The sequence below is a fragment of the Solanum dulcamara genome, chromosome 4 (assembly GCF_947179165.1).
Source record: "Solanum dulcamara chromosome 4, daSolDulc1.2, whole genome shotgun sequence".
NCBI classification, from domain to species: Eukaryota; Viridiplantae; Streptophyta; class Magnoliopsida; order Solanales; family Solanaceae; genus Solanum; species Solanum dulcamara.
Window position 1 is genome coordinate 70,761,159 of NC_077240.1, and position 22,524 is coordinate 70,783,682.

A 22,524-nucleotide genomic window follows, 5' to 3' on the forward strand; every position below is an offset into this window, starting at 1 on the left:
ATAAGTAAGTTTAGTGTACCCATGTGAAAGTTTTCTGCACAAGGACAACTCAATATAAAGCCGAAAATTTACACACAAGAAGTTACCCTGCAAGTTTAAACTCCCTAGTCCCTTCATAAAATCTTCACTTTCTTTTTTCCATCATCTTAAAATAAATTTCGCTTTCCTAAGAAAGAAAGTTCTATGATATTATCACAGTGAATTGCGTGATCTGCCTCTCCAAAAAGGCTTATGTTGTTAAAGGATACTTTATTGTTCGTCTTAAGTCTACATGGAGATAACTAACCTAAAAAAAAAAAAGAACGACAGAGAAGAAAGCAAGCCGATAAAGAAATACAATTTTCACTACTGATCTAGTGTTGCCTAACAATTTGGGTCAATTTGATACCACAAAATTCATAAGTAAGAAGGGGAAAAACTTAAGATTCAATTAAGAAAACAAGATATTATAAAGAAGAATTTTATTTTATTTTTTATCTTTTCAAAAGAAAATCTATGATATTTGATTGTTCAAATGTAACAATTATTACTATAGAAGAAGCTCACGTTCCCTTTCTTCCACACATGATAATCAAATATTTACCCTGCATGAATCAGGATTAGGTTCATTCCTCCAGGCACCTCGCATCAGCCGAGCATCATTAAAATTGAAACCTTTCTCTCGTGCTTCTGTTGATGATTTCTTAACCTGTAACAATTTTCTAGATCAATACAAGACAGCCATGAATCTGTCATATCTTGCCCAAGAATATATTTACCTCAACTTTCAGCCCATTTCGCTGAGCAGTTCCCATCTCAATTTCACTAACACCTGTACCATATATCTCTCCACCTATTGAACACTTGAAAAACTCCATCAAGTTCCTCGTAAGAGTTCCAGTTTTGTCAGAGAATATGTATTCCACCTGTCCATAAAGTAGTAGTCAGTGGATCAAGAACTCATTTGTTAAGAACACAATGCGTACAATAGTGCTGAGGGAAAAACTGAAGTAAATACGGTTGTTTTCTTCTTGTGCAAAACCACTGTTAATGTTAGTGCACAGAGAGATTATTTAAACAAATTAATTTCAGCAACCACTTCATAACAGCATTAAACATTTACCTGCCCAAGTTCCTCATTCAAATTAGATGTCCTAGCCTGAGCAGGGGTATTACTCTCAGCATGGTACATGTGCAAGTCGTTATTGATGAATTTATTGGATTGTATAAATTTAATCATCTGAAAATGAAGAACAGAAAAAGAAAACCAAAGCGGATGGAATATTAGATAAAAATTCAACAAAGCACCAAAATAAAAAACAAAGAAACTGACATTAATCTACCTCAACGGAGACATAGAGAGAGATTGGGATAATCGGTGAATACAAAGTGATTAAGGTGAACATGGTCAAAACTGCAACCTGACCAGACAGCAAAAGAGTAATTAGAGACAAAAATAGTACTGCACAGACAAGTGAAAGATAATCATGTCAGAACCTATATGATTACCACAAATCTGTTGTCCGGATCGGACTGCGGATCTGAATTTTTGCCACTTTCAAACCGCAAATAATAATACTTCTTATTTATAAAGATACCGCTGCAAAATTTCAAGCAAATCCAAAATTTTCAGCATGGAGGAGAATATAAAAGAAGTTCCAACATGGAAGAATGGGTATAGAAATTGATCAAACCTGCCTATGGCTCCCAAGAGACACATGCACAAGAGAGTGCTAAAAAGAGCAATAATAAGTTTGTCAAGTTTCTTCTCCAAAGTGCTTCTCTTGGAAGGAATTTTCATAGAATTCATCATAACCTATAGTAAAACTCATTTGGTAGAAGCAACTGAGAATAAGAACCAAAGTGAACAGCCAAGCAACAAAGGCCACAAAGAAAAAAGATGCAAAAACCACACCATAAAATATCATTTAAAATTAGGTTGCTACTGTATAACACAAATGCAGCAAAATAGTTCTAGAAAACATCATTAGTGAATAGATGATGACATTAAAACCTACTTCTTTGAAACTTCTTGACAAGAATACTATAAAAAAGTATGATGCACCCTCAAAAAGAGAACAACAGCACGAAGGAAAGGGAAGAAGAAAGGGTAAATTATAACTTCAATTCAGATTTAATACCTTTGTTTCATGCCCAGTGAAAATGACAGCCCCAACAATGTACTGAGTGTTTCTCAGACTGCAACCCTGGAAGAAATACAACAATATCAAGAAGAAAACAGGAAATCAAAATTCACCAAATGTACTATGAATTAGAGAAGAAATATCACAATTAACAGACAAAAGCTCAAAGATAAGTCATAAAAGGGAATCAACAAGACTACATCATGGCCATCGTGGATATCTGCTTGAAGATGCATTTACCGTGAACTATAACTAAGACACAACTTATGCAGTCTTTTTTCTTATAAGTGTATAACATACAATGCTTAAACCAGAGCCATAAAATAAAACAAATTGGGAAATGACATAAGAAAAAGGAGTACATACACGTAAAAGAAGTTGATTTGGACTAAGTGGTAAGGTTTGCTTTTGAATTATCAGATTGCCAGTGAATGTGTACAATGAGTTATTAGGTTGCTCACATTGTAATTCACCTGGTAAAAGAAAAATACAAGAGAACACATCAAACATGTATAAGGGAAAAATATTCTTAAAGCTGGAAACAGAGTTATCAGGCTTTCACTATATAAGAGACAAAATTGACATTCGTCATCATAATTTTGATATACCATAAGAAATAACATTTCTGCTGGGAAGCATCTGCAGGAGATCATGATACACATGGTTGCACATGTTAAATGTTTTTAAAAAACATCTTTCGTTGACATATATAGACTAGTTTCTTGAAACATGCAAATGCTGCTTGTATCCTGTGTTAGTTATTACTCCCTCCGTCCCAATTGAGTGTATTACTTTCCTTTCTACTTTGTTCCAAAAAGAGCGTCTCTTTTTATATTTAGTAAGTTTTCCTATTCCAACATCCTACATGGCAAGTTTAAGATCACAAGATTTAACGGACTACACACATCTTTAGTTTAAGACCACAAAATTCAAAAGTCTCCTTTTATTTCTTATATTCCGTGTCTAGACAAACTAAGACACTTAAATTGGGATGGAGGGAATATTAAATTTGCATGCAAAATATTTTTCCAAGGATCTGACATATATCAGATAACATCAAACCAAACAATTAAAATGTGTTTTTATATCAATATTGAACAAATACTATATTACATAACTTTAATACCTTCCATTTTATTTTTCGAATATTTAAGACCTTGAAATTAACTAATTCTAGTATCCTACTTTTGACTAATTTACATAATTATGAACGTCCCGAAATTTGTCCGGAAAGTATAGGAGTTGTTTGCCAAATGATGATGATGATGATGATGATAACTTTTTTGCACAATATATGTTGATAGGTTTCTATTTGAGCCAAAAAGAATTATTTTTTACCAATTTCAGAATTAACACATTATTAATGTATTTCGTTGATGTTTGTTTTCTTTTCCTTTTTTCATTTCAACTTTGGCAGATACTCTAATTAAAAAATCAATTAAACATCTTTTTACTCCACAAAGATACTTAAAGATAAATAACAACACAACAGAAGTAGGCATTTATTAGAACTAAAATTAAATTGAAAGGAAAGAAAATACTCCGTGCATCTCAAATTGAAGATTGATTCTCGGATTGGAAGTTAATATGCTTAATTTTATAATTTTACTTAACTATAACTAACATATTCTTTCAACATAATTAAGATATTTGAAAGTAACATAAATGTTATAAAACCTTATACAAAACACAAATGACATATATATGAACAATAAAAAATTTAACTTTTGTAAATGAAAAAAATATTAATCTTTAAGATGATTAAACATTTAATTGGAGTTAAATACGAGTTTCAACACAGTTGTTATGAATGTAGAGTAGAGATGAATTAGAAGTTCTAATCTCCTTATCCCAGTGCTTTAAATGAATAGTTTTATTCCTATTTTTATAACTCAAATATTTTTTTAATAAATATATAGTTAAAATTCATCATTTCGCGATACAATTTTTTTAATAATGACGGGAGATATTGCACATTTCCAAAACCAGAAATATCAAATCCAAATAATTTATTCAAAGGTAAACACTTTTATTATCCAGCTTCAAATGTATATCTATCACCTTGTTAGTTTAGATTACCAGGCAACAAAGTTAATAAAAGAAGAGAAAGAGCTCCTTGCTAGACAACTTTATCTATCTAAGCAAGTCTTCTACCTAATTGATGCTTACACTGCACACACACAAGAAAAAGAAACCATATGAATACACATATACAAAGAACGATTAAAGAATATACACAACATATAATAAAAGCAGTGACTGGAGCATCCAGTGCATCAATTTTCTCTCCTTTTCTTTTTAATATTAGTTTATATATACCTAAATTGGCTCTTTTCATTGATGTTAATTCAACATAATATTCTTCATATGCTCACAAATTTGGTTCATTTGAACTTAAGATGCAGTGAGCTAGAATATTGATTGAAGAACGATCAAACCCCATTTGATATTTTCTTAATAAATCACTAAGGGTCACATCCGGAGTTTTGTGTGATAAGACGTGCCGCAAAGACTTAAAAGGTAAGTTCTACATAGTGGCGGTGGTTAAAGAGACTATATTGTATGGGGCAGAGTGTTAGCCAGTCAAGAACGCTCATGTCTAAAAGATGAAAGAAGCAGAAATGAGGATGTTGAGATGGATGTGTGGGAATGAAGAGATTCGGAACAAGAGTGGCCTCCATGGTGGACAAGATGCGGGAAGGGAAGTTCAGATGGTTCATACATGTGCAGAGCAGATGCACAAATGCCTCAGAGAAGGTGCAAGATTGAGAGGGGCTGGTCATGGTGGACTGAGGTGAAGGAGAGGTAGGCCTAAGAAGTCTTGAGAGAGGTGATTAGCTGGATATGCATAACCTCAGCTTACCGACGACATGACCCTTAATAGGAGGGCATGGAGGTCGAGTATCAAGGTAAAGGGTTAGTAGGTTGCGGAACGTATATCTTTACTGTATTAGGAGTATTAGTATTATTTTTATGTTTGCTTATTCTTTGATCTCTAATGTTACCTGATTGTTTCTTTCACTTTGTTTATTATACTATTTTGTTGTTGTTATTGCTTTGTTTTCATATCTTCTTGAACCGAAGGTCTATCAGAAACAATATTCCTACCCATACAAGGTAAGGGTAAGATCTACGTACACTCTACCCTCTCCAGACACCACCTTGTGGGATTATACTGGGTATGTTGTTGTTGTTAATAATTAAGGGTCGTAAAAACTACCAGTTTCTTAAAGACAATTTTCAAGAATTTGAAGACGTATCTTTTGCAAGTTCAGTATGAATATTTACATATTTTGCAAATAAACATAGCTCAAAAGTGCTTATTGACTATTTATTTCCTTCATTTCTTACCACCCACTTGTTTTACATTATTGACATGAAAAATAAGGCAGCCCGATGCACTAAGCTCCTGCTATGCGCAGGATCCGAGGAAGAGCCCGACCACAAGTGTCTATTGTATGCAGCCTTACCTTACATTTCTGCCAGAGGCGTTTCCAAGGCTTGAACCCGTGACCTCCTGGTCACATGGCAACAACTTTAACAGTTAATCCAAGGCTCCCCTTCCTTGGATATTGACATGAAAAATAGACGTTTTTAATTTCATTCTCCCTTAATGTTTAATTCTATTAGAATTCAGTACAATTAGTGGACAAAAAACAAATTAATCCTTCCTATATCAATATTCATTAATTAGTTCAGAACACCAATCATAAAAACCACATTGAATAACTATCTATAACAATATTATAAAATAAACAAAGAGTTGATTCTTTTTCTCTCAATGAGTTATGTCCTTTCAATAAAATGACTAAACCTTTGAAAAGTTCTTTCCTAAATACCAAATAATCTCTTCGAAAATTAGTTACTAATGAAAGAATAAAACTATATAGACAAGACACGAGATAAATCAATATTCGTCAGTTTTTATTAAATTATTATTATTAAATGTAGTTATGCATTATTAAAAAGGTATAGTGGTCTTTCAGCTTTTTAAGAAAATAAACCAGCTATAAAATTGCCTTGCTTAAATTTTCATGACCTAAAAACAAATCTAGCACGTCGAAGGATATCAAGCAGCCAGCATTGAAAAATCTGGAAAAAAGGAATTCAGCGTCTATTTCAAAGGCTATATGCAACAAGTGGGTCATCCTCTGAACTAGAAGTAATTTCATTGCGCTAGTACAACAAAATGTCAAAGTTACAGGCATTGTCATGCAAAAACATTTGATTGGTCAACAGCAGTAGAGAAACCAAACCTCTGAATGCAGATACTTTCTCAGGAGACACATAATCCCAGGTCTTCTCCAGTGCTTTTCTGATCTTTAAATTAGTTTCACCATCCAAATTTGCCGTCTGAGGAAATCCATGTGCCAGTTAGGAAAGAACATGATGAAAAAGATGCAAACCAATGACATTATCCAAAATACCTCTTCTCCAAATAATTTAGATCGACCTATCTTTTCACAAAAGTAAAAAAGAAATTAGATGTGGATCAAGTACAACCTCAATGTAGCAGACCCCGTCTGGGTTTGTGCTGGCAAGAAAGATAAGATCTGCCGGAAAGAATTCATCCTGCTTAACCTGCAAGAAGAAGGCCAGCTTGTACAAACTTACACTTTTCGAATAATGAAAAGAATTGCCTCTCATTGGTCTTCAGAACTTGTATTAAAAAAAAAAAAAAAGTGCTTAGACTACATTTGAGGAACAGAACTGAATTCCTTCCCAAATCAAATATTTAGGGAGGAGTGGGTAAAGAGAATTTTCCATTTGTGAGGTGCACATCCTGAATGTCAACCACATATCTGTGATGGCCAATCCCTGTGCTGAAAGGACAATGACTAAACTGAACAAGCAGACTGTATTTTTCTTAGAACTCTTCAGATGCAACCATATTGAAACCTGTAACATTCTAAATAACTGGAGGTCCGCGCTCCTCTTCTTTTTTGTTTTTTGATCATTAAGTCCAACAACAACAACGACAAACCCAGTGAAATCTCAAACTGGAGTCTAGTAAGGACAGAGTGTACCTTGCCTCTACCTCGTGGAGTTAGAGAGGTTATTTATTAAAGACCCTCGCTCAAGTATTGCATATCAGAAGAAAAAGAACATCCAAAAGTAAAGAAGAAAGCAAATCATAGAGAAAGTACTACATAGCATTCAATGCAAAGGAACATTAGCAATAGCAAAATAGTGTGATAATTGAAGCACAAGAAACAACAGGTAGTAACATAGAATGAAGGACAAGAAACTACAGGGATACTGCTGATAGTAATGTGCAATGAATGAATAGTAAAAATAAATAATCTAGCACTAGTGTTTTAAAAGATAGGGGCACGAGGTGAGACATTTTACTCAGCATGGGGCAAGGCAACATGGGGTGTAAGTCTCATGGATATTCGGGGCATAAGTCTCATATATCTTCAATTTATTATTTTATTACTAAGAAAATAAACAAAAGTAAATTTTTCAATAATTTTGCAGATAAATTCACATACATAACCACTAATATAGAAAGAAATTATTATAATTATTATTTGAGATAAGTAACAACAATAAAAATGATAATAGTTGAGATAATCTTTAGAATGAAATCATCATCCACTCCATAATCGATCTCCACATCTACTAGTCCCCCCCCCCCCCAAAACTAATATTTGCATTGATTTTTGTTTATATATTAAAAAAGAAGGAGAGGGATAAAATGTGTAAGAGCAATGACAAAAACTGGATAAAGTTATCTCACAAACATAGTGTTATTGAATTTTAATCCTATCAATTTTAGGCATAATCTAAGAAAAATATTTATAGCAATATCATTTTCTATAAGAGTTGTTTTCCTTATTTATATACTTGAGAAAAAATCACTACAACGTAAAAACATGATAGCATAAAGTATAAATATCAGTAAGCCCTCTTGTCCATATCTATCTACACTCTCTCATCTCGTGCAAAGCGCTAACTACCATGATAAAAAAAAAGAAATATAGCAAATATACTTTTAAAACAATAAAAATCAAATTCAACAAAGCGTACTCTTTTACTTCTGGAGCTTACGCCTCAAATTCTAGGGCACAGCCCCTATGGATCTACATCTTCCATTTGTGCCCCAAACGTTTTTAGTACATCCCGCCCAGAGACTCGCCCCAAAAATGCCTTTGAAAACATTGTCTAGCACTTTTGCATAATTGAAAGTGAATATCAATTGTATCGCATCTTCTACAAATGCACTTTAGTTTCACCAAGGTGGGAAATGTAAGTTTAAATGACTTTTGTTTCTTTTATTTGTTATTCCCTTCGTTTCAATTTGTTTTTCTGATTTTGACTTGGTACAGAGTTTAAGAAAGTAAAGAAGAACTTTGTGGTCTTAAATTAAAGATATGTAGAATGTACCAAAATGTCTTTAATGTAGTGTCTTACACATGCCATATGGAAAGTACAATTAAAATGGACTAACCAGGAGAGTAAGACAAACAAATTGAAATAAAGGGAGTAGTAAGTTTCCATAGATCATCTTCCCCATCCCAACTGTTGGCTCAAAACCTACATTTGAAAGGACATATAATCACACTAACTGGTGTCATGACCAAAAATCGAGGTCCTAAAACACCATGGCAAAGTTTGACTTCTACATAAATTCAAAAGAAGCAAATCAGAATTTGTATCTTTCTTTGTTTGCTAATTCAAAAGAAGCAAACCAGAATTTGTATCTTTCTTTGTTTGCTAATTATCCACACTGTGTTAGTAGGGGAGGTCAGTGGCATACTTCATATGAATTCCCCAAAATATATAAAAAGCCTTCTAGAATTCAATGCGTCCATGCTGGTAACACACTTGTATCTTATACTCACATCCTTGCTCATATTACAAAGCAAATTGGCATAACAAGCTAACTAAAGATTCTAGAAAAGTTACAAAGCATATATAAATGGATGTTGATAATGAGCACCAAAACAACATGAAACAGTAAAAATATTATCAGTTTCATGATACTTACTCTCACGATATCTCCAGCCTGCAGCTTCTTCCAAGGTACACTTACCCATTTCTGGTCTTGCAACATTTCTATGGAGGAATTATTAATAGACTTGTCGTTCTGAAAACGTTTCTGTTATAAATAATAAAAGAAGGAACAAGAAAAGAAAGCATAAGTATATAGTTTCGAAACAAAAGGTAAAAGGATAAAGGTGTCAATAGCATAGTACTCTATTTAACGAACATCATACATATAACACTCAGTTTAAGAACCAACAGAGAAAGAAGGCAATGAAGGAAATAGTACTCACCCAGTCCTCCCAAGCCTCCTTAATAAGAGAAACGAGAAGCACCATGCTCAAAGGAAGTACATTTGTTATTGGACTTACAGGACTGCATTCAAACAAGATTCTTTTCAGGGGCAAATCATGAGAAAATATAGCACATGTCATCAAAATATAAACTAATTTCTTGAAATAGTTTGCAAGCACCTTACAAACCAAAAACAAAAAATGTGAAATTTTATTATTTAATGACAAAGACAAACAACCACCAATAGCATCACACAACAGTGAACTCTAATCTTGTCTAGATATTTAACACAATAAAACAATAAAAATACTCTAGATTAGACCTCTTTACTAATTTTCAGCACAAATAATGCATAATATGGGGCGGGGGATTAATAAGGGTGAGCAACATAATACATTAGATAGTAGGAATTGAAATACCTGATTGGAGTGCATGACAAAATTGAGATCATAAGGAAGTACAGATTAGCCACTCGTCTGAACTGTCAAAATAAGGACACAGAAACAAGATGAGGGCTATAGAACAACAAGAATTGAACAATATGGCTGCATGGCATCATTTTTCAAGCTGAATGAACTTGCTACATCTAAAGTGATTTTATTGAAATAATAATCTTTAATAGCCAAAAACACTAACAAACACAATTCATTTTGTTTTTCAATAAGGTAAAATAAATTTATTAATATGGGAATATCTCCACTATACAAGTTGTATACCAAATTTACGGAAGCTACAAAAAGAGATGAATCTCTACAAGAGACACCTTATTTTCTATACATATCGGAACCTCAATGGCTCCCAAAAAAAATTAGGGTTAAAATATGTTCCTCACACATATATATTCATGTTCTATCCCTTGAAAACTCTATTTTTTTCTCCTTCCAAAGGTTTAGCATCAAGGCTGGTGGAGCAACGTCCTACACTTTTCGTCTTTTCTTCTTCTTCTAAAGGTCCAGCTAAATAACTGATAAAAAAGGAAGGTCCAGATGAAAAGTCCTCAATCACTATCCTGGCATCGTCCATTACAAACCAAGCCAATTTCACAATCTCTCCCCACAGTCGAGTTGGTATGCAACTGACAATGCAAAGGAGATGATCTAGGTCTTCGCCCGAACTTTCACACATAAAACACCAACATACGTAAATTTGTTTTGACATCACTCCTTTTGCCACTGGCGAAGCAAAAAAACACCTTTCTAGTGCCCTAGAATTCCAAACCGATAGGTTTCAAAAGGCAGATTCTTATCGAACCAAAATCTTATAGTATTACAACTTAAGTGAGAACATTTTCCCAAACCCCATCTACTCAAAATTGGCTAACATTACATTATGCTTGTAGAGGACTTCAAATATTCAGTGCAATATGTTTCAGCGCATAACATTTCATCTATTTGAATTCATTCAAACTGTCTATCTTAATGATACTTGATTATTCGACTTCTCTGTACTTGATTATTTGATCTATTTCTCCTATTTCACTTGAATTGTGTAAGTGCTAAGGGGATCTTATTGAGGTAAATTTCATGTTTAATATGATATAATTGTTGGTACTTCAGCGTTGTCGACCTATGATGCCTACTGAGTACACGTAGTTCTTGTACTCATACTACACTTGATGCACTCTTTTGGTGCAAACTGTACTTCGAGCACCTAGTGGGCCACATTGATTGATTGAGTTCGAGGCGTATATTTCCAGATCTCTTTGTGAGTTGTTTGGTTGACAGACTCCCTCTATCTTTTACTTTTTTGTTGTTTCCTCTTTCAGACAGTGTATCAGATGTTCGCTCATGTATGCATGACTCTAAGTCTTGGGGTTGTACGTTGTTATCTTCTGCATTTGATTATTTTAAAGATCTAGTATGGCTTTAAACTTGTTAAAATTTGTGGCGCATGCTCTTTTGTATGCTAGGAGTAAACTATGTCACGACCCAAATCCACAAGTATCACATCTGAGAACTCCTTTGTAAATTCCCTTATGTTAGGCATGCTTTCTTTACTTCCAATCAAACAAAACAGGATACCTAGAGAGGTACTTTGATTTTACATGTATTTTTAGGGCGACACCACAATCAAAGAGGTTCCTTGATTCAATTTACAGCATACAGACTTCACTGAAAAAATTCCTCTGTTGTTCAAACTCCGTCTTGGTTTATCTAATAGTCTGAGGTGCCATGGAAAGTTTCCAGGGTCTGGATCATTGTTGTAAATCTGGCAATTTCCTAGTCATTTAAGCTCTCCTGAAATTCAATTCCCAGCCTTGTTGATTCCAGACTTGATTGACCTGAGCATCCTTTTGAAGGCTTATAGGATATAAGTCAGGTAAAATGGTCTTTTAGCTGTTCTGACTAATCCAGAGATCTACCCAAAAGCAGTCTTTTCACCATACCCACCTTTGGTCTCCACATTAACACAGAAATCATGCCACAAATTCCTAATAGTTTTCCAGACACTACTCCCATAAGTGCTTTTAACTTCTTTGGTAATCCACTAGTTCATCATCCCATACTTCTAAGTAATAAGTCTTCTCCATTGGGCCATATCTTCAGTACTGAACCTCTATCATCATTTCTGCAAGAGACTCTTATTGGGTAGTCTAAAGTTTTTTATGCCAACCACCTTGATTCTTATTGAGAGTTAAGAGCTTCCCACTTCACATATTGATACTCTCTTTATTCTTTAGTACCTTGCCAAAGAAAGTCTCTGAAGAAGTTGGAAAAACAATTCCTGTGTATGTGGGATCGTATGGACAGAAAGGAACCGGAGGTGCTTCCGGGGAGAACTTCAGCTGAACATATGCTAAATATAGATGCCTTACCTTTTAGCATCTGCTGTAGGTTACAGAATTTATTAAGAAGACGAAATGGAAGAATGTACTAGCACTATATTAACTTGAATTTGATCTCGTAAATTGAATCACTACTTCTTTACAGACTTGCTACCGCTGGTGTCTTTTGACACAACAAAAATTTTATAAAGATTTTTCAAAAAGAAAAAGATATAAAAGCTAACACTCATGACCCCTTCCTATCAAACAGAAACAGTACAAATAACAAACTTAGTTCGAATCCATTTCACAAGTTACAAGGATTAACATGAAGGAGAGAAACCACTAGACGGAGCATTAAGCTGATATTCAAAGAAAATTACATTTGGGAGGAATGTCAAGAAACTATTTGATGAACTTCTTATCAACCGATAGCCTATTAAAAAAACACAGTCAAAAAGGCTCACTAGTTACTTAAGGAACTTCACTCTCAACATTTCCCATTAATAGGCTGGGGACCTTAGTTATGTCACACTCTTCAAAGTTGTCTGCAAGATATGCTCTTGGCAAGTAGGAAACTAGAGGCCTCGTGTATGTGTCCTCTAAATTATATACCAACACTGTAGTTTTCAAATGGAAGAATAAAATTTACAGTTTAAGTTGGAATAAACACGTAAAACTTAATTCAGCAAAAGCACTAAGCTTAAAAGGACACAGGATAAGAGCAAAGCCAATTTACCTGTTCAAATAAACCCTTTGGCAGGAATGTTAGGACATCATACTTTGTCGTTGAAACAGAATTTCCCTGAAAAGAAAATTATTGCAACTAATCAAGATCAAAGCTAAAATGTGTGTACAATAAACTTGGTGAGGAACACAATTTATATAGAAGGGGACTACAAGCTACCATTTGACATTTTCCAAAATACATCACTTACCTGCACCTTGTCAGCACGAGGCATGTTTTTATTTGTGTGGATTTTGTGTCAGCACAAGGCATGTTTATATTTTATTACACTTTACTAATCCATCCAAATAGATTGACAGAAAAGCATCTGAATTTCCTTGTTTCTCTTCTTCGCTTTTCCTTCTACCTAAATCAGTTGACCAAACAACTAGCTTATATAACCAAAGGTTTAAGAAATATTCGGAGACTAGGAGGCAGGAGCACAGAATCAATTGTATCAGCTCCAGAGGAATAGGGGTTTAAGGAAATTAGATGAAAATCAGGAATGTATTTCTTCTTTTTTGTACTCTTAGAGTGGGGAAATAAGCACACACCCAAAGAAATCTTCCTCAAACACAGAAGTAACAGATACTCTTGCAAGGAAGGCAATGATTATTTTACTTCATTTCAATCAGGTAATTGTATAGCAACTAACCCTTAAAACTACACTGATAGCATAAACAACCTTTAGACTGTCAGTTTATTTAAAGTAGATCCAAACACAAAGGGTTTAACTTATAAACATTGACAACATAAAGATTTTTCTACATTATTGGGTCGTTCGTTTAAAGTAACCTGTTTGTCCTAAAGGACAGGAAGAAATTGGAACAAACAGTCAGTTCTCCTTCTAAATGATTACTCCCTCCGTTTTAATTGTCTGGTTTTGACTTGGCACAGAGTTTAAGAAAGTGAAGAAGCCTTTAAATTTTGCAATCTTAAACTAAAAATATGCAAAATGTACCAAAATGCCCTTTAATCTTGTGTCTTAAATATGTCATGTGGAAAGTTAGAATTAAAGAGTTGTCAAAAAGAAAAGGAGGGATTTTTTTTGCAACGGACTAAAAAAGAAAGTAAGACAAACAAATTGAAACAGGGGGAATACTTTACTCTAAGCATCTCTTGCCAACTAAAACCTTAGATAATCTCAATAGTTCCAACTTCCAAGTCCTCAACCAATGTCGTCAAATCCCTAAACTCACATTCACCACTTTAACTTCATTCCCATACCGAGCATCTTTTACAAAAGAAATAAAGAAACTACAATGAAAAAGAGAATTGCTCAGTGGAAATAATACATACAACAATCAGATGAATGTGAAGTGTCATAATCAGATTCCAACTTTTTCCCCTTGAATTATATGAGCATACAACGACAAAAGCTACTAGACTTCAATCTCAAGTTAATTCATCATTATCCCATTTGCTCCATTTGAAGTCATAAAGACAACAATTTTAAATATATAAACATTTATACTACTAATGAGATTCCGGTGGAGTTTTGGAAGAGCATGGATAGAGTAGGTTTGGACTGGTTGGCTAGCTTGTTTAATGTCCTTTTTCAGACGGCTAAGATGCCCGAGAAATGGAGGTGGAGTACGATGGTTCTCTTGTACAAAAACAAGGATGATATCCAAAACTGCAATAACTTTAGGGGTCTTAAGTTGTTAAGCCATACTATGAAAGTTTGGCAGAGAGTGGTGGAGAGGAGGATGAGGAGTGTCTATTTCCGAGAATCAGTTTGGCTTCATGCCAGGACGATCAACCACAGAGGTCATCCATCTTGTGAGGAGAATGATGGAGAAGTATTGGGAAAAAAAAAGAGACTTATATGTGGTTTTCATTGACCTTGAGAAGGCCTACAATAAAGTCCTGAGGGAAGTCTTGTCGCGATGCATGGAGGCAAGAGGTGTATTGGTGGCATATATTAGAGCGATAAAGGATATGTATGAAGTAGCCAAAATGCGGGTAAGAACGGTGGGAGGAGACTCGAAGCACTTTCCGGTAGAGATGGGGTTACATCAGGGATCAACTCTTAGTCAGTTTCTATTTGCCTTGTGATGGATGAATTGACGCGAGACATCCAAGATGAGGTGCCTTGGTGTATGTTATTTGCGGACGACATAGTATTAATTGATGACACACGGAATGGTGTTAACTCTAAGCTAGAGGTATGGAGAAAAACTTTGGAGACTAAAGGGTTCAGATTGAGTAGGAGTAAGACAGAGTATGTGGAGTGTAAATTCATTGAGGCAATGCATGAGGAAGGCGTGTAAGTGAGGCTTGGCACACAAAATATGCCCAAGGGAGACAGATTCAAGTACCTGCAATCTATAACTCAGGGGAAAAAGGACATTGACGAGGATGTCACACATCGTATTGGTGCAGCGTGGATGAAGTGGAGGCTTGCATCTGGAGTCTTGTGTGATAAGCAGATACCACCGAGACTCAAAGGTAAGTTTTATAGAGTGGTGGTTAGACTGACATTGTTATATAGAGCGGAGTGTTGGCCAGTCAAAAACTTTCATGTTCAACAGATACATGTTGCGGAGAAGAGGATGTTGAGGTGGATGTGTGGTCATACTAAAAGCGATAAGATTAAAAATGAGGATATTTGAAATAAGGTGGGAGTGGCCTTTATGGTGGATAAAATGAGAGAAGCGAGACTGAGATAGTTTGGCCATGTGAAGAGGAGATGCATGGATGCACCAATGAAAAGGTGCGAGCGATTGGTTATAGAGGGAAGGAGAAGACGCAGAGGTAGATCGAAAAAGTATTGGGAAAAGGTAATAAGACAGGATATAGCTCAGCTTCAGACTACCGAGGAGGACATGACCTTAGATAGGAGGTGTGGAGGACGGGTATTAGGGTAGAAGGTTAGTAGGTAGTGTGGCGTTGTCTTGCTTAAGGTGGTTGGTGTTTGCCATTGTACTAATTGTGTTTTGTAGTTCTTATTTTTGATATCCATTGTTATTTACTATTGTTTTCAATACTCTATCTTTATATTGTGTTTCGATCATTGCACTATTTTGTTGTTTCCTTGTGACTCGCTATATTTTTGTCTTGGTATATGGAATTGTCAATCTGAGCCGAGGGTCTTTCTAAAACAGTCTCTATATTTCCACGAGGTAGTGGTAAGGTCTGCGTACATTCTACCCTCCCCTGATCCAACTTATGGGATTCACTAGGTATGTTGTTGTTGTTGTTGTACTACCCATTTAGTACTACTCCGTATCCACCGACTAGAAATCTTGAAAATAACCAAATCCTCTTAGTGGAAATAACACATACAACAATCAGCAGAAATGTATAGTATTTTAATCAGACACCCAATGTTTTCCCCTTCAATCATAAGAACATACAAGAATAAACAGCTACTACGTCTCAATCTCAAGTTAGCTGGAGTTGATCCATATTAATCCTCATTATCATTTGCTTCAGTTGAACACATAAAAGACAATATATATATACACAAACACCAGCTTTTGCTTAGAACAACAACAACCCAGTGAAATCCCACTAAGTGGGGTTTGGAAGGGTAGAGTGTACGCAGACCTTACCACTACCTTGAGGAGATAGAGAGGCTGTTTTTGAAAGACCCTTGGCTCAAGTGCCTCAAACCTAATTAACAGAATAATAAACAATAAATACAACATAGCAATTAATAAGAAAGTCTACAATGAAGAAACAACTCACAGCAAAAAAGAGTGATAATATAAACAAGCTACACACATAATATGTTGATCCTCCACTAATTCCCTCCCCCTACTAACCTTCTACCCTAATACGTGTCCACTCCTTTCTATCTAAGGTCAAGTCCTCGATAATATGGAATTGTGTCAAATCTTGTCTAATCACTTCTCCCCAATACTTCTTTGACCTACCTCTACCCCTCTGATTCCCCCTACAACCATCCTCTCGCACCTCCTCACTAAGGAATCAACACACCCCCTTTGCACATGTCCAAACCATCTCAGCCTCGCTTTCCTCATCTTGTTCGCCACAGGGGCCACTCCTACATTCTCCCGAATAACCTCATTTCTAATTATGTCGCTCCTAGTATGACCACACATCCATCTCAACATTCTCATCTCCGCAACATTCATCTTCTGAACATGAGAGTTCTTGACTGGCCAGCATTCCACCCCATACAATAGGGACGGTCTAACCACCACTCTATAAAACTTTTCTTTAAGTTTGGGTGGTACCTTCTTATCACACAAGCTCCAGACGCAAGCCTCCATTTCGTCCATGCCACCCCAATGCGATGTGTGACATCACTGTCGATGTCCCTACTACCCTGGATTACGGACCCAAGATACTTAAAATTTTCTCTCTTAGAAATAGGTTGTGTGGCAAGCCTCACTTCTGCGTTTGCTTCCTCTACCACACCACCGAATTTGCACTTCAAATACTCTGTTTTTGTCCTGCTCAACCTGAATTCTTTGGACTCCAGAGTCTGTCTTCAAACCTTCAACCTAACATTAACTTGTCCCGCGTCTCATCAACCAATACTATGTCGTCCGCAAATAACATACACCAAGGAACCTCCTCCTGAATAGATTGCGTCAACTCATCCATCACCAAGGCAAATAGGAAAGAACTAAGGACAGATCCCTGGTGTAGCCCCATCTCCACTGGGAAGTGCTCCGAATCTCCTCCGTTCACACCCGAGTCTTAGCTCCACCGTACATGTCCTTTATCGCCTTAATATACACCATCAGAACACACTTAGCCTCCAAACACCTCGATAGAACGTCCCTCGAGACTTTGTTATACGGCTTTTCAAGGTCAATGAACACCGTATGAATATCCCTATTCCTTTCCCTATACTTCTCCATCAATCTCTGCATATGGTGGATGCCTTCAGTAGTCGAACATCCTGGCACGAATCCAAATTGATTCTCAGAAATAGACACCCACTTCCTCACCCTCATCTCCACCACTCTTTCCCAGACCTTCATAGTGTGGCTTAGCAATTTGATACCCCTGTAGTTATTACAGTTTTGGATATCGCCCTTATTCTTGTACAAAGGAACCATTGTACTCCACCTCCATTTGTCGGGCATTCTTGTCGTCTTAAGCATAGCATTGAACAACCTAGTCAACCAATCTACTCTTGCCTTGTCTGTGCGCTTTCAAAAATCCACCGGAATCTCATCGGGACCAGTCGCTCTTCCCCTTCTTATCCTGCTAATAGCGCGTCTAACCTCCTCAACCCTAATACACCTACAGTACCCAAAGTCCCGTAGTCTATCAAACTGCACCAAATCACCCAGCATAATGTCTTTTTCCCCATCTTCGTTTAAGAGTTTGTGGAAATAAGTTTGTCATCTTTGCTTAATGGAGGTCTCTATCACCAACACCTTGTCTTCCTCATCCTTGATGCACTTCACTTGATCCAAATTGCGAACCTTTCTCTCTCGCACTTTTGCGAGCCTATACAATTTCTTATCCCCACCTTTGTCCCCCAACTCGACATATAAGCATTCAAACGCTGTCATCTTAGCATTCATGACCGCTACCTTAGCTTTTGTCTTCGTCATCTTATATACCTCCTTAAGCGTCCGCTTCACTTCCTTGTCCACGCACTCCACTAACTTAGTATAAGCAATCTTCTTTGCTTTCACTTTGCCTTGGACTTCTCCATTCCACCACCAATCTCCGTGATGACCACCAAAGTTTCCCCTCGATATCCCTAGCACCTCTATAGCTGCTTCCCTAATGCACTTAGCTGTCATATCCCACATGTTGCTCACATCCCCGCTACTAGTCCAGGCCCTCATACCAATCAACTTCTCCCCCATCTCACGAGCAAGGACTGGAGTCAAACCACCCCACCTAATTCTTGGTCGGTCATAAAAGGTCTTCTTCTGCCTGTCCCTCCTAATCTCCAAGTCCATAACCAAAGCTTATGTTGAGTAGTAAGATTCTCACTCGGAATGACCTTGCAATCCTTGCAAAGGCCTCTGTCACCCTTCCTGAGGAGTAAGTAATCCAACTACGTCTTGGTTACTGTGCTACGAAAGGTAATCAAGTGATTTTCCCTTTTCGGAAAGCACAAGTTAGAAAACACCAACTCAAAAGCTCTAGCAAAATCCAAAAACGAAGCTCCGCCTCCATTTCTCTCCCCAAGACCAAAACCTTCATGTACATCATCAAAACCACTTGAAGTTGTCCCGATATGGCCATTTAAATCCCCGCCGATGAAAAACTTCTCGGAGTTTGGTATATCTCTCACTACCTCATCCAACTCCTCCCAAAAGCGCTTTTTGACTTCCTCGTTCAGTCCCACATGGGAGCATAAGCATTGATAATATTCACATTCACCCTGCCAATGACTAGCTTAATTGTCATCATCCTATCATTGATCTTCCTAACCTCCACCACTTGCTCTCTAAGGTCCCCGTCTACTAAAATACCCACTCCATTTCTATCTCTCGAGCCTCTTGAGTACCACAACTTAAACCCATCCACATCTCGAGCCCTAGTACCTATCCATCTGGTCTCCTGGACACAAGTTATATTAATCCTCCTCTTCTTGAGAATCTTCACTAGTTCTATAGACTTTCCTGTCAGCGACCCTATATTCCATGACCCTATTCTTAGTTTCGGAGACTCTATAACCCGCTTACCACCACTCCCCCTCGACCCCGTCCTCAACCAAAGACAAGACCCTAGTCCACCACCATTCCTCAAAGCCACTAGGCAAAAGTAGACCTATACAACAAGTATGAGACCAAGATTCTACTCACTCTAAATCAAGCAAAGAGTCTATAACGCACTAGTAAATCCAAAAACCAAAGAAAAGCAAGGACTAGTACACGAGATGAAAGTTACTATACAATCAACAATTAGTATTAAATTGTAAACTCGGTAACTTATATGAGCTATGGATTTGGTTATCATACAAAACCTATAAAATTCAAATCCTAGCTCCACCTCGGCAAACACACACACACTCGCTCGCTCTCTCTCTCTCTCTCTCTCTCTCTCTCTCACACACACACACACACACACTAAGTCGCGTCTTTATCCATTTAGTACTACTCATTATCCACTGATAGAAACTCATCATCAGTCATTTCGGCAATATGTAAGAAAGCTTAAAAACAAAATTACCTTGAATTTAGCCAGGGCGTTAGCATCACGATCATTAAGAAAGACAGTTCGATGACCTGGTGCTTGAGGTTGTACTTGACCAAGACGAATACTTCGAGAAGATGAAATACGATTAAGCATCGGAGCTCTACTTGTACTAGCTGCCGATCCAGATCCTCTCCATCCTCCAGCCATTCTGAAACTCCTGCCCGATATCGCCGTACCGGAGAAAATACTCGCCGGCGATAAATTCTTCTTCGTATTTTTTTTTCAAGTTATATTTTGTTTGATTTGTTTTTTAGTTGAATGAAGTTGAAGAAGAAAGACTTGGTTGGAACTTCTTCTTCATCGTCTTTCCTTTGTTTGCGCGACTGGATATTTTCCTTAAGCCGCGTGAATAAAATAAATATATTTTATTCTGACTCGCGCGTGTGTATACACGCCCTTCATTATAGAGTAAACGCCGTCGTTTCGAAGTTTTTCTCGTTGCCCTTTCCGTCGGCGTATTGGACTGTTCGTCAGTTGAACGAATCAAGTTTCAAGGTTGTGGACGTGTGACGTGGGTTTTTTTTTTTGGGGGTTTATTCTTTTTTAAAAAAAACTGTCAAGTATGACAGAATGAAATTTGTATATTCATCTTAAAATTTTATATAATTAAATTAGGAGATAATTTCATATATCTTGTAACGTTGAGACATTGAAATTCGCATACTCCTTATCTTGAAAGTTTATATAATTAAATCCATAGATAATTTTATAGATTTTTCTTCAATAGTCAAAAGTGATGCAATAGATGAAAATTCTTCTACGGACCTTCTATAATATCAGCCAAGCTTAAGAAGGTACGAATATTCAAAGGAGACAATGCTTTAGGCCAATTCTTTACTTTCTCCATTTTCTTTGGATCAACCATGATACCATCACCAGAAACAATGTGACCAAAAAATGCCATGGACTTCAATCAAAATTCACATTTACTAAACTTGACAAATCGTTGTTTGTCCCTCAAAATTTGCAATACAATTCTCAAGTGACCCATATGTGCTTCTTTATTTTGGAAATAAATTAATATATCATCAATAAAGACCACCACAAACATGCCTAGGTACGGTTTGAAAATCCGATTTATCAAGAAAATAAAAATAGCGGGAGCATTAGTCAACTTGAATGACATAACCAAAAACTCAAAATGGTCATACCTCGTTCGAAATGTCGTCTTGGGAATGTCACACTCCCTCACCCTCAATTGGTGATAACAAGATCGAAGATCAATTTCGGAGAAGTGACTTGCACCTTGTGAGTTAATCAAACAAGTCATCTATTCTCGGAATGGGATACTTGTTCTTTATGGTGACCTTATTCAATTATCGGTAGTCTATACACATGCGAAGTGACACATCCTTCTTTCTAACAAGCAACACGGGAGCACCCCATGGTGAAATATTTGGCCTTATGAAATCCTTATCTAATAAATATTTTAATTGCTCATTCAACTCCTTAATTTTCGCAGGGGCCATACAGTAAGGAGGGATACAAATAGGTTGGATGTCGGGAAGAAGATCTACACCAAAATCGATTTTCCTTTCGGGAGGAATACCGGGCAAATCATCGAGAAACACATCAAAAAATTCATTTACAATGGGAACCGACTCAATAGTAAGAGCTTCAGAATTTATATACCTAACCCACACTAAATGATAAATACACCCTTTAGTTATCATTTTCCGGGCTTTTAGGCATGATATGAACCGACCCCTAAATACCGAATCATTACCCTTCCACTCAAGAATTGCTCATTAGGAAATTGGAATTTGACCATACAGGTTCTACAATCAATAGATGCCTAAGAAACATGTAGTCATTCCATGCCAAGAATGACATCAAAATCAGTCATGTCAAATTCAACAAGATCGCATGGGATTATTTTATGCAAGACCGACATTGGGAAATTTCTATAGATTCTATTGGCTAGAATCGAATCACTAATAGGGGAAACCGAAATAGACTCTAGCAAGATTTTGTGACACATATCAAATAATATAGCAAGGTAAGGAGTAACAAAAGACAATGTTGCACCCTAATCAAGTAAAGCATAAACATCAAAGTCAAAGACCTGCAGCATACCTGTAACTACATCGGGAGACTCCTCAACATCTTGTCTAGCTTGGAGTGCATAGAACCTATTTTGGCATGATTAAACTTGTCCACTTTGAGTAGCTTAGAACGAGAATTGAACTCTATAAGATCGAATCTCAAGAAAGAAGAGGGAGAGCAGAGGCAGCAGAGGCAGCAGGGCAGGTATTCTCAAAAAAGAAAGAAAGGAAAACAGTAGAAGAAGCACCCCAAAACCCTTGAGATCACTATTTCACGGATTCTTGCCATCATTGCTGGAAAACCCATTGACCTTGAGGACGTTCTTCTCTTCCCTTATTTGCAACATTAGGGCATGTAGAGACCTTGTGCCTTACCTTACCATATCCAAAACAAGCACCCGTTCCAAACAAGCATTTGCCTCCATGGTTTTTCCC

General features: G+C 36.6%; 1 protein-coding gene across 2 annotated transcripts in view; it reads right to left on the reverse strand.

The window, feature by feature from the left end:
* LOC129887524 (phospholipid-transporting ATPase 3-like) overlaps positions 1–20,384 on the reverse strand; it is a 30,984-nt gene extending 10,600 nt beyond the window's left edge. The window contains exons 1-15 of one of the 2 annotated variants that reach the window (XM_055962642.1): positions 20,018–20,384; positions 12,911–12,976; positions 9,827–9,888; positions 9,407–9,488; positions 9,118–9,228; positions 6,627–6,704; positions 6,380–6,476; positions 2,490–2,596; positions 2,121–2,186; positions 1,674–1,795; positions 1,489–1,579; positions 1,323–1,400; positions 1,103–1,219; positions 759–905; positions 584–688 (exon numbers count right to left, since the gene is read on the reverse strand). In XM_055962642.1, the coding sequence (XP_055818617.1) occupies positions 584–688; positions 759–905; positions 1,103–1,219; positions 1,323–1,400; positions 1,489–1,579; positions 1,674–1,795; positions 2,121–2,186; positions 2,490–2,596; positions 6,380–6,476; positions 6,627–6,704; positions 9,118–9,228; positions 9,407–9,488; positions 9,827–9,888; positions 12,911–12,976; positions 20,018–20,191 (1,503 nt within the window). In that variant the 5' untranslated portion in view covers positions 20,192–20,384. Of the gene's footprint in view, positions 1–583; positions 689–758; positions 906–1,102; positions 1,220–1,322; positions 1,401–1,488; positions 1,580–1,673; positions 1,796–2,120; positions 2,187–2,489; positions 2,597–6,379; positions 6,477–6,626; positions 6,705–9,117; positions 9,229–9,406; positions 9,489–9,826; positions 9,889–12,910; positions 12,979–20,017 lie in introns of those variants that run through there. The other variant, XM_055962643.1, reaches the window with a different exon arrangement.
* Between the last annotated feature and the right edge of the window lie 2,140 nt (positions 20,385–22,524).